Source organism: Ovis aries, chromosome 7 (assembly GCF_016772045.2).
Source record: "Ovis aries strain OAR_USU_Benz2616 breed Rambouillet chromosome 7, ARS-UI_Ramb_v3.0, whole genome shotgun sequence".
Lineage (NCBI taxonomy): Eukaryota > Metazoa > Chordata > Mammalia > Artiodactyla > Bovidae > Ovis > Ovis aries.
In genome coordinates this window covers 24,920,075-24,932,781 of record NC_056060.1, presented here as the reverse complement: position 1 = coordinate 24,932,781, position 12,707 = coordinate 24,920,075, and the positions used below count along the sequence as shown (strand labels likewise).

Here is a 12,707-nt window from a genome sequence, read left to right as displayed (position 1 = left end):
AGCTAAATTCTTACAAAGATGTTATTTTTAGTAGTTCTGTTACAAAAAATTTCATTTGGGGGAAAAGTTCTCTAATTATCTGAATTCCTTGCATCAATTATTGTGTAAATCAAGAAATTGTCTGTTATTTTCTCATTCTATCCCCACCCTATCCCCATCCTTTGTCTGTTTCAAGGATCCAGGAATTGTGTGTGTGTGTGTGTGTGTTTTCCAATAAAACTTATTTACCAAAACAGACTGACAGCTGTATTTTGCTTGCTATTAGGATACCACCCAATAATGTTCACTGACAGTTTACAGCATTTGACTATCTGTTACAGACTACAATTCTTTGTAAATACTATTATTTATTTCTTATTCAACAACTTAAAAAATATATATCCATAATAATGAGTAAAGAATGTATGGAAATATTTTATAAATGACATAATTTGGAGAACATGGGGGAAATTCCTATTTCTCATTCAGTTCAGTTCAGTACAGTTCAGTTGCTTAGTCATGTCCAACTCTTTGCAACCTCATGGACTGCAGCATGCCAGGCTTCCCTGTCCATCACCAACTCCTGGAGTTCACTCAGACTCATGTCCATTGAGTTGGTGATGCCATCCGACCAGCTCATCCTCTGTCATTCCCTTCGCCTCCTGTCTTCAATCTTTCTCAGCATCAGGGTCTTTTCCAAAGAGTCAGTTCTTCACACCAGGTGGCCAAAGTATTGGAGTGTCAACTTCAACATCAGTCCTTCCAGTGAATATTCAGGACTGATTTCCTTTAGGATTCACTGGTTTGATCTTCTTGCAGTCCAAGGGACTCTCAAGAATCTTCTCCAACAACACAGTTCAAAAGCATCAACTCTTCAGCGCTCAGCTTTCTTTATGGTCCAACTCTCACATCCATACACGACTATTGGAATATTTCTCATTACCGAATCCCAAAGCTTAATACCCATAAGGAATTTGGTTGAAAACACCCAGAGAAGGGGATTTGCTGCATCCTCCTGTGATGATCTCGGAATTCTTGCCACTAGAAACATTTTCTTCTCCTCTGGGTCTAGATTTAGATCCCTGATTGTTGTTCAGTTGCTCAGATGTGTCCAACTCTTTGCAACACATGGACTGCAGCATTCCAGGCTTCCCTATTCTTTACTATCTCCGAGGGTTCCTCAAACCCATGTCCATTAAGCTGAAGACACAATCCAACTATCTCATTCTCTGTCGCACCCTTCTCTTTCCACCTTCAGTCTTTCCCACAGTCAGAGTTTTTTCCAATGAGTCGGCTCTTCCCATCAGGTAGCTGAGCATTAGAGCTTTAGCTTCAGCATCAGTCCTTCCAATAACTGTTCAGGGGTGATTTCCTTTAGGATTGACTGGTTTGATCTCCTTGCTATCCAAGTGACTCTCAAGAGTCTTCTCCAACACAATTTGAAAGCATCAATTCTTTGGAGCTCAGCCTTCTTTATGGTCCAACTCTTACATCCTTATATGACTACTGGAAAAACCATTTCAGTTGTCTTTTACTATAAAGACCTTTGACTAACTTTGACTAGACAGACCTTTTGTTAGCAAAGTGATGTCTCTGCTTTTTAATATGCTGTCTAGGTTTGTCATAGCTTTTCTTCCAAAGAGCAAGCATCTTTTAATTTCATGGCTGCACTCACTGGCTGCAGGGATTTTGGAGCCCAAGAAAATAGTCTGTCACTGTTTCCATTGGTTCCCCATCCAGTGATGGGCAAGTGATGGGACATCTGCATATCTGAAGTTATTGCTATTTCTTCAGGCAATCTTGATTCCAGCTTGCATTTCATCCAGCCCAGTATTTCATATGACGTACTCTGCATAGAAGTTAAATAAGCAGGGTGAAAATATATAGCCTTGATGTACACCTTTCCCAAGTTTGAACCAGTCTGTTGTTCCATGTCTGGTTCTAACTGTTGCTTCTTCATCCGCATACAGGTTTCTGGTAAGGTGGTCTGGCATTCCCCTCTCTTCAAGAATATTCCTCAGTTTGCTGTGATCCACACAGTCAAAGGCTTTGGTGTAGTCAATGAAGCAGAAGTACATGTTTTTCTGGAATTCTCTTGCTTTTTCTACAATCCAGTGGATGTTGGCAATTTGATCTCTGATTCCTTTGCCTTTACTAAATCCAGTTTGTACATCTGAAAGTTCTCAGTTCACATATTGTTGAAGTTTGACTTGAAGGATTTTGAGAATTACCTTGCCAGCATGTGAAATGAGTGCAATTGTGGGGTAATTTGAACATTCTTTGGCATTGCCCTTCTTTGGGATTAGAATGAAAACTGAGCTTTTCCAGTCTTATGGCCACTGCTGAGTTTCCCAATTTTGCTGGCATATTGAGCGCAGCACTTTCACAGCATCATCTTTTAGGATTTGAAATAGCTCAGCTAGAATTCCATCACCTTTACTAACTTTGTTAATAGTGATGCTTCCTAAGGCCCACTTGACTTTGCAGTCCACCATATCTGGCTCTAGGTGAGTGACCACAGCGTCATGTTTATCTGGGTCATTAAGATCTTTTTTGTATAGTTCTTCTGTGTATTCTTACCATCTCTTATCTTCTTCTTTTAGGTCCATACCGTTTCTGTCGTTTGTTGTGCCCATCTTTGCATGAAATATTCCCCTGTTATCTCTAATTTTCTATTTTCTATGTGCTCTGCATAGAAGTTAAATAAGCAGCATGAAAATATACAGCCTTGATGTACATAGAAGAGACCTCTAGCCTTTCCCATTCTATTGTTTTCCTCTCTTTCTTTGCATCATTCACTTAAGAAGGCTTTCTTATCTCTCCTTGCTATTCTTTGGAACTCTGCATTCAGATCAGCACATCTTTCCTTTTCTCCTTTGCCTTTCGCTTCTCTTCGCTTCTCAGCTATCTGTAAGGCCTCCTCAGACAACCATTTTGCCTGTTGTATTTCCTTGTTGGGTATGGTTTTGATCACTGCCTCCTGTACAATGTTACAAACCTCTGTCCATAGTTCTTCAGGTACTCTTTCTATCAGATCTAATCCCTTGAATCTGTTTGTCACTTCCACTGTATAATCGTAAGGGATTTGATCTAGGTGAGACCTGAATGGCCTAATGATTTCCCCCACTTTCTTCAATTTAAGCCTGGATTTTCCAACAGGGAGTTCATGATCTGAGCCACAGTCAGCTCCAGGTCTTGTTTTGCTGACTGTTTAGAGCTTCTCCATCTTGAGCTGCAAAAAAAATCAGATTTTGATATTGACCATCTGATGATGTCCACGTGTAGAGCCTTTCTTGTGCTGTAGGAAGAGTGTATGCTATGGCCAGTGCGTTCTCTGGTCAAAACTCTGTTAGTCTTTGTCCTGCTTCATTTTGTACTCCAAAGCCAAACTTGCCCATTACTCCAGGTATCTTTTGACTTCCTACTTTGCATTCTAATCCCCTATGATGAAAAGGACATCTTTTTTTGGTGTTAGTTCTAAAAGGTCTTGTAGGTCTTCAAAGACCTACAGCTTCTTCAGCATCAGCTTCTTCAACATTAGTGGCTGGAACATAGACTTGGATTACTGTGATATTGAATGGTTTGCCTTGGAAACAAACTGAGCCCCTTCTGGTCATGTTTGAGATTGCACCCAAGTATTTATTGCATTTCAGACTCTTTTGTTGACTGTGAGGGCTACTTCATTTCTTCTAAGACAGTCTTGCCCACAGTAGTTGGTCTTCCGAATTAAATTCATCCATTCCCATTCATTTCAGTTCACTGATTCCTAAAAGGTTAATGCTCACTCTTGCCATCCCCTATTTGACCACTTCCAATTTACCTTGATTCATGAACCTTACATTCCAGGTTCTGCTTTGGCTCAGCCTCTTCATTCTTTCTGGAGCTATTTCTCCTCTCTTCTCCAGCAGCCTGTTGTACACCTACCAATCTGGGGGCTTCATCTTTCAGTGTCTTATCTTTCTGTCTTTTCATACTATTCATGGGGTTTGCAAGGCAAGAACGCTGAAGTGGTTTGCCATTCCCTTCTCCAATGGACCACATTTTGTCAAAACATTCTACCATGACTCATCTGTCTTGGGTGGTCCTACACTGCCTGGCTTATAGTTTCACTGAGTTACAGGAGGCTGTGATCCATGTGATCATTTTGGTTAGTCTACTGTGGTTATGGTTTTCATTCTGACTGCCCTCTTGATGGATGAGGATAAAAGGCCTGTGCAGGCTTCCTGATGGGAGGGACTGGCTGTGGGGAAAACTGAGCCTTGCTCTGAAGGGCAGGGCCATGCTCAATAAATCTTGAATCCAATTTTCTGCTGATGGGTGGGGCTGTGCTCCCTCCTTGTAATTTGGCCTGAAGCAGCCTAGAGTCTCTCTGGTAGGGCTATATGTTTTTCCAAATCCTATAACCTCCAGGTTAGCCTATCCAAAGTGAAATTTGCTCAGTCCTGTTCTACTCTTTGTGACCTATCAGATAACCATGTCGGTGTGGTCACTCACGAGAGCCAGATATGGTGGCCTGCGAAGTCAAGCAGGCCTGAGGAATACCCTAGCTGGGGAGTTCACCTTTCAGTGTCACATGTTCACGGGGTTCCCAAGCGAAGACTACGGAAGTGGTTTGCCATTCTCTTCTCCAGTGCATGGACTATACAGTCCACGGAATTCTCCAGACCAGAATACTGGAGTGGGTAGCTGTTCCCTTCTCCAGGGGCTCTTCCCACTCAGGGAGCAGCGCCCAGGTCTCGCACTGCAGGCGGATTCTTTACCATCTGAGTCACCAGGGATGTAGAATGGACACTTTTTCCTTTGTTCAGGAAGGAACTCAGAGAGAGACTACTTAATTTTATTCCGAGTTTGCAGGGTCTAAGGTTTAAATTTTTCTCTTTTCAAATCTCTCCTGATTTGCTGTAGACACAGTCAGGAATGGGGTTGCAGACAGGTGGTTAGAGGCTGTCCTCCGGGACTTCTAGTCTTCTTCCCGCACAGGCTTCCAAGCTGGAAACCCGACGTGCTGTAAGGACTGGGTGCAGAGATACAACACTGGATGCTCCCACCTCCCTCCGCCCCGTCTCCCCTACCCCCTCCTCCTAAGTTAGAGTGCTGCTGGAGAAAGATACAGCGGGTGAACGCCTTGCCCAGGGCTATTGAGTCGGGGTGGGTCACCATGGAAACGAGGCCGGCTGCGTACTCGCTTGCCATTGGCTGGGGACTCTGGCGCTGGGGATATAATGAGCCAGCGCGGTGCAAACAGTGTGCTAACTGTGTGGATAACACTCGGTGACAGAAGCGAGCTCAGCTCAGCGAAGCAGATATAAACCGAGAAGGGCAAACTCATTCAGAGGGCGTCTTCGGGACCATGGAGAATGGGTAAGGCGGGGACCAAGCCCAGGGGATCCAGGAGGCCCCTGGGGAGAGGAAATGGCTGTCTTCGAGCCCTGAAAACACAGCACTCTGGGGCTCGAGAGGGCCAAGAGAGGGAACGAGTGCCCCGGAGATGCAGATATGCCTGGATTGGAGCCCGGTATCAGGGGCAAGGCAGCAGGGCGGTGGTGCGAACTGCCCCGGCAGGGGCGCGCGCGGGAATCGAGCAGGGTGGCGCCGCCAGAGCAGGAAGGGGACAGGCCAGTAAGCCGCGGACTACTCCTTAAAGGAGCCGGTGTGTGCGTGCGTGCGCTGGGCCACGCTCTTACTGAAGTGAGTATAGAGAGAGCGTGCTCCTCCACCCACGTATCGGGGAAGAGGTCTTCTGAACCCACGTGCTCGTCACAGATTCCGATTCGAGTGTGTAGGGAAAGCCGCGAGGTACTTTTGGTGCCTGTATCTAGTGTTCGTCCTTCCCAGGAGAGAGTACTCCTCGTCCCTCGGGAACACTTCTCTTCCCTCCAAGTTGGAGGTCCAGTTAAGTTGCGGATGGCCTCTCCAAGAAAACGAAATTCTTACTCATGAAACTGAACAACAGATTCTTCCCATTCCCTGCCACCTCTCCCTCAGCCTTACCCTCCCACCCCGCACTCTCTCGCGCCCTTGCCTTTGAAAACCTTTATTTCTGCTTTTGTCCTTGAAATCCCTACCCAGCATTAGGGATCACAGTGGCTTTAGGGTGCCCAGGGATTCGGGGCGTTCTTGGGATATTGATGGCTAATGAGGAAGTCCTGTAAGCTGTGGCTCCTACGTGCTTGATGGGCCAGAGCTTAACAGTTATTTTCCTTTCCTTTGCACCTTTTGGGGATGATATTTGATTCATTTTTACCATCTCACCCTTCTCTCATCTCCATCTTCCTTTGACCCCAGTCCTATTGCCCCCACCCTGCCCCTGGCCCAGCTACTTGTTTGAGGGTAGCCCAGTGTATGGTAGAGTCATCTGGTTTCCAAGGCAGTACTTTTGAAAAAAAAGAAAAAGGTTTCCTCTGGAGGTTTGGTTGGTTAGTTATGTTCCAGTCTGTCACACCTCAGTCTCCCCACCTCCCTTCTCCTTGTTTTTTCCAGATAGGTATGAGAGAATTGGACTAGAATTGTGAGAAAAATTCTCAGTTGATTGTTGGGGATGTCTGGTTATGTCTTTAGGTCTCTGAAAGGCAAAGGACCTTGGATCTTGATGAAGAGAAGGAAAGATGGGAGAAGGCAGGGAGGAAAAATATAGGCAGGGGGAAGAGTTGTTAAAAATAACAAGGTTCAAGCTCTGTGGACCTGTACCATGATTTTATGGACTCAAAGGTCTTTGGAGCTTGTTAGCAAGTTTTTAATTCATTTTCAAACAGAGCTTATACAATAGGTGAGGCCAATCACATTTCGTTGTTTTACCCTAGAGGAAAGAATTTGAAGCACAAGTTAACTTGCTTAAAAAGACAAAATTGGGACTAGAATCCAGAGAGAGTTCTGCTTCCCTCCAGGCCAGAATTATGAAACCTGGTTTTCAGATGACAATTACCTGAGGCACTTTCGTAAGAAGTATAGATTCTGGGGCCTCTCCCCAGAATGATCAGTCTGTAGAGGTGGGCTCCAGAGTCTATAGTGTTCACAGACTGCTGCTGAGAAACTTACAGGGTCAGCTCTCCCCCAGCCCTTGACAAGCAGAGCTTGGCCTGGATTTGCTTCTTCGTGCAGTAGCTTGTTCTAGCTCTTTGGCCAACTTCTGTATCCCCTGTCGTCTTGGTACCCCTGCCAGCCTTTCTACACTGAAGGTTATTATTTTATGATACCCTTGGGTTGGGAGTGAATCTCACCTTGGTTTTCCATTTCTTCCCCCTAGATTTACATATGAAGATTATCAAGACACTGCAAAATGGCTTTTGTCTCACACCAAACACCGACCTCAAGTGGCAGTGATCTGTGGTTCTGGGTTAGGAGGTCTGATTAACAGATTAACTCAAGCCCAGACCTTTGACTACAGTGAAATACCAAACTTTCCCCAAAGTACAGGTACTGGCGACGGGAAGAGGGGATGAGACTGAGGGAACCTGGTGGGATTGTGATGGGAGGGCAACACTTCTATGCCTGATCCTGGGCATCCTAGTAGCATTTGCCAAGCAACAACTGTTGTGAGAGAGGGAAAAAACCCATCAAGAATCAGAATGAGTTTAGAAAGAAATTCCTCCAGTAGAAACGTTTTAACAGACAGAGCAAGTGTGTGTGTCACTGGTACTGTATGATGACATATTTCCTATGCCTAATGACTCAGTTCCTTAAAGCTTTACAACACTTCCCCTAGACATCCTTTCCCCCCACACACTGTGGTCACCACATCCTCAGACACCTCACTCATTTCTTTCAGTCTGCATCCCACATGGAGAAAGAAGTGCCTGTGACCCCCCGGGACAAAGTCAGCCCCCCACCCCCACCCCACACACCCACCCTCACCCTGTCCTGTGTGTTCCTACCATTCTCAATCTCCCCAGCTCTAGTTCCAGTCCTAGAATAAGGCACACACTGGTACATACCAACAAATGAGCACACTGACTGCTGTGTTCTTGCAGACAAACACCCAGGTAATATATGAAAACACAAGACTTGGTTCACACTGACCTTTGTTGGGGGTGGGGAAGGGCCCCCTATGCACAGTGGAGCTCTGAGGGATCTGAGGAGAGTGTATGGAGCATCTCAATAGCAGCCAGAAGCTCCAAGGCCAGACTTCCCCGGAAGTCCAGTGGCTAACACTCCCCAGTTCACTGCAGGGACTGGGTTCCATCCCTGATTGAGGGAGTTTCTCTTGCCAAGGGTGAGGCTTAGAGGAGGGTCAGGTGAGAAATGGCCTAGTTTACTTGTTCAAGGACAAGGGTAGTTTATTTGATTTAATTATTAATTTCTCAGGACTAACTTCTGTTGGTTTATTATTAATTTTTCAGATTGTGCCTTCCTTCCTCTTTTCCCTGGAGAGTTAAGACTTTTAACAGATATTTTTCATTCCCTTTGGAATAAGACTAGGAGACCAGAGCAGGGAGTGGCAATGGGGTTGAAGAAGGAAATAGTAGAGAGAAGGGAGTGCAAAGTTTTCTAAGGGAGATAGTAGTGACTTTGGCTCCGTCTGCCACTCTACCCAGTGACAAGGGCACTGCACTCAGTGAAAAGTGGTTAATCGTTTTAAACTTTGTCAATTTATTTTTTATACTCTACTTGGGTTTTCCTAACTGAATCACCTCTGCTCTATTACAGGTAACTTTTTCATATGCTCCTCAGTCTCTAAGTACCCCCTGAACTCTCCCTCTTTGTTTTGGTTGTTCTCCCAGACCATGGATTCCCTTTAGAAATGGTAGATGAAAGAAATAGTAATAATTGTTACTATGTCTGTGTGAGGAGTTACCTTTGCAGTCCCATGCCCCTACCTGTCACATACAGGGCATGTATTCCCACAGGACTATTTTGTGAGTCACAGAAAAGACTTGTATGGGTCCAGTGTCAGCCCGTTTCCTTGTTCATAGCCTTTTTAGGAAGCTAGGCTATACCATGAGCTTCCTTTCATGAGTCAGGAAGCATATAGCTTAGTTATGGTCATAAGAATATGCATTTTGAGAGTTTTGAAAATTCTGGAAAAGAGGTCTGTGATTACGACACTCACTGCATTCATTATTCCGCGCTTAGTCTCTTTTACCCACTGTTCTATTACCTACTTATTTCTTTTATTCTCTTGCCTTATGACTTTCTCATTCTTTTAAAGTTTCTTTAAGAAGTAACTGGTGTATATTCACATTGAACATCTTTGCCCCCATCGCCCTAATCTCAGAGTGTGCTTGTACCTAAGTTTATGATTACTTTCTGTCTCCCCCCACCCGTGGCTTCCCTGGTGGTTCAGTAGTAAAGAATCTACCTGCAGTACAGGAGACCCTGGTTCAGTCCCTAGGTTGGGACGATCCCCTGGAGAAGGGAATGGCAACCTACTCCAGTATTATTCTTGCCTAGAGAGTCCCATGGACAGAGGAGCCTGGTGGGCTGCAGTCCACAGGGTCACAAAGAGTTGGACACGACTGAAGCGGCTGAGCACACCTCCACCAGACTTAAAGTTTCTGAGAGTGGAGAGGATGATGTTTTCTATTGGTTAATTATACCCTCACATGTTGAACAGGGTGAGTCGGGCCAGTGTAGGTGCTCAGGGGATATGTGTTGTATGAAAGCTTCATTCCATGCATTTCCTTCTCTTTTCTGCATACAGTGCCAGGTCATGCTGGTCGACTGGTGTTTGGGATCTTGAATGGCAGAGCCTGTGTGATGATGCAGGGCAGGTTCCACATGTATGAAGGCTACCCGCTCTGGAAGGTAAAACAGAGGCACAAGCCTGACTGGGTCTGGAAGAAGGGACATAGACCTCTCTCTCCTGTTTTACTACCTGGCTGCTTAAGCAAGGTAGATTTTAGGTCTCCCGCCTTTCTCTTCTTTCATGATGTATGTAATATTTATCTGCTTGGGTATATTGGTAAAATTTTAAAGAAAACTCTCTGATGTTTATTTTTCTCTTCTAAGGTGACATTCCCAGTGAGGGTTTTCCGGCTTCTGGGTGTGGAGACCCTAGTGGTCACCAATGCAGCTGGAGGGCTCAACCCCAACTTTGAGGTTGGCGATATCATGCTGATCCGTGATCACATCAACCTACCTGGTTTCAGTGGTGAGAACCCTCTCAGAGGGCCCAATGAGGAAAGGTATCTCTCCTGCTTCTTTTTGTTTAGATGGGTCAGCTTGGAGAGCTTGCTATATTCCATTAATCTGAGATAATGCAACCTGTGCTCTAGGTTTGGAGTTCGTTTCCCTGCCATGTCTGATGCCTACGACCGGGATATGAGGCAGAAAGCTCACAGTACCTGGAAACAAATGGGGGAGCAGAGAGAGTTACAGGAAGGCACCTACGTGATGGTGGCGGGCCCCAATTTTGAAACTGTGGCAGAGTGTCACCTGCTGCAGAAGCTAGGGGCGGATGCTGTTGGTGAGAAGGGGAACTTGGCTGGTGGCTTCATAATTTGGCGGGACTTTTTTGTTTTGTTTTGTTTTGTTTTTGGCTGCTCTGCAGGGCATGTGGGATCTTAGTTCCCCAGTCAGGGATTGAATCTGCAGTCCCTGCATTGGAAGTACAGAGTCTTAAACACTGGATTGCCAAGGAACTCCCTTGACTTGGAGGCTTGAAGAGAGGATCCTGGTAAAATAGGTTGGAAAAGAGTAAAAGATTGTAGCGTTAGATGATACACTGAAGTAGGGGTCTGCTTTAAGAGAAGATTGAATTAACTGACTTTAAAGGTGGGTTTTAGAGGGGTTTGCACTGTAGCCTCAACCCACCACCCAGCACCAAGGACTTTAACCAGTGTAATGCTAATGTGAGAACTGTCCATTGTGTGATAACTGTTTTTGATTATTTTAACAAAAATCGTAGGTACCTTGTATACCTCTGGCTGGAAAATAGAATTGCAACATTAGAATTGACTTTAAAATGATCACACGCAGAGATAGAAATAAAGCCTTGCAATATTATAAGAAATGTGTAACGCCCCCTGAAGCCCAAATCTTTTAGATAATACAGAACAACCTAAGCTTGACACTAATTTAGCTGCTTCTTTGGATGTTTTCTTAGTGTCGAATTGTCAACAAGGTGGTGAACGGAGCTGAGGCTAAGGGTCATTTGGGGATTCTGACAGTTTTATTTCCCTCTTTCTTCACATCAGGCATGAGCACGGTACCAGAAGTTATAGTCGCAAGACACTGTGGACTTCGAGTCTTTGGCTTCTCACTCATCACAAACAAGGTCATCTTGGATTATGAGAGCCAGGGGAAGGCCAATCACGAGGAAGTACTAGAGGCTGGGAGGCAAGCTGCTCAGAGATTGGAGCAGTTTGTCTCCATTCTTATGGCTAGCATTCCACTGTCCCAGCACGCCAGTTAACCAGCCCCGGCGTGGGTTGGCCTCTCCATTATGGGATCCGAGGAGCTGCTACCTACTTCAGCCCTTGCTGGAGACACACGCCTCTGCCTTACTTGGCGGCAGAAAGGAGGGTCACCTTCCCGGCTTCTCCCCCCAGACCTTACTGCTGCTGAGCGCTCTTCTGGTCTGTTTGTCATCTCAAAATGATTTCCACTCCTATTCCTCTGCAAGAACTGGAGCCCAAGCCCCAGCACACATCCAGGGATTTGGTTTGGGGCCCTCAAACTCAGACAGTAACTATTACTGGCTTAAGATGGTCCTCTCACATTCCTCTGGGCTCAGTTCTGCCTCAGAGCACTGGAGACCACACAGGAAATAACCTATTCCTTTTGGATTTTTATGCTATTGTATTTTGAGAATAAAGAGAAAGATGAAATACGATTCTTCATTTTTATGTAGTTTGGGATAAGGTTGGGATATGGACCGAGAGTGACATGAAACCAATCACGAGACCATATTTTGTTTGACTCTGCTGCTTCTCAGACAGCAAAGAACTGAGATGAGGGGGTATGTGAATTCAGGGTAGGATGAAGCAGAGGCAAAGAGGTGAAAGTGAGAGGACGTGCTAGAAGATAAGGAAAGGCTAACTTCTGGCACCTGATGGCTACTTCCCTCGGATCAGTCTTCCTCTGCCCCTTTGCTTTCTGGTAGTTTCTGTCTGCTTGTGAGTATCTGAATTAGTTCACTGATCTCAGCTTGTGTTCCATCGTTGCCACTTCCTTGTTAAGTCCTAGTTGTATTTCCTATTGATTTCCTTCAGTTCCCTCACCCAAACATCTGCCATAATTCACGGCAGCCATACACCCCTTCCCTCCATTCTCACAGTGCAATGGCAAATACCCTTTTCTCTGCTGCTTGCCATGCCACTGCTGACGAGACTGCTGCCAGCCCTTGCGAGGCTGACTCATACCCTGGCCTCTCGGACCACCCCCTTTCCTCCTTTTGCTTTTTCCTGGACATTAGCCTTTCTTTTCACTCTGCTTGATCAGCACTTCCCCGTGACATAAGCCCAGGCGTGACTGGTTGGCTCACTGAACTCTTTGTGCTGCTCAGTTTGCATTCAGCTGACTGGCATGTTTGAAAGACATACTACTCCCACCTCCTCAGGCCTGTTTGCCTTTTGGGAGAGGGTAGAGCTGGGTGAGCCTCCAACAGTGGTAACATTTCAACTAGTAGTAGTATAATGTGGAAGAGAAATTTTGGCAGGAAAGCTTTCCAGAACTCTTATAAATAATCCTTTGTTTGGTAACTGACCTACTTAGCTGAACCCAACACAAAAAGCATTCTGGAGGGGCACTATGACTATTCTTCCTTTCATCCATTCTTCTTTTCATAAAAT

At 45.4% G+C, this 12,707-nt stretch overlaps 1 protein-coding gene across 1 annotated transcript; it reads left to right on the top strand.

Moving 5' to 3' along the window:
• The first annotated feature begins 5,221 nt into the window (after nt 1–5,221).
• LOC114114873 (purine nucleoside phosphorylase) lies at nt 5,222–11,749 on the top strand. The gene is made up of 6 exons (XM_027970070.2): nt 5,222–5,340; nt 7,223–7,392; nt 9,617–9,720; nt 9,925–10,100; nt 10,191–10,381; nt 11,112–11,749. Exons 1-6 carry the CDS (start codon nt 5,330–5,332, stop codon nt 11,327–11,329), a joined length of 870 nt encoding a protein of 289 aa, XP_027825871.1. The 5' UTR covers nt 5,222–5,329; the 3' UTR covers nt 11,330–11,749.
• The last annotated feature ends 958 nt before the right edge of the window (nt 11,750–12,707 follow it).

Excerpts from the sequence above, each read along its gene's own strand:
- LOC114114873 (XM_027970070.2), top strand. Across the intron at positions 9,721-9,924 it reads AAGGCTACCCGCTCTGGAAG|GTGACATTCCCAGTGAGGGT; the intron begins GTAAAACAGAGG and ends TTCTCTTCTAAG. Across the intron at positions 10,101-10,190 it reads AGAGGGCCCAATGAGGAAAG|GTTTGGAGTTCGTTTCCCTG; the intron begins GTATCTCTCCTG and ends CCTGTGCTCTAG.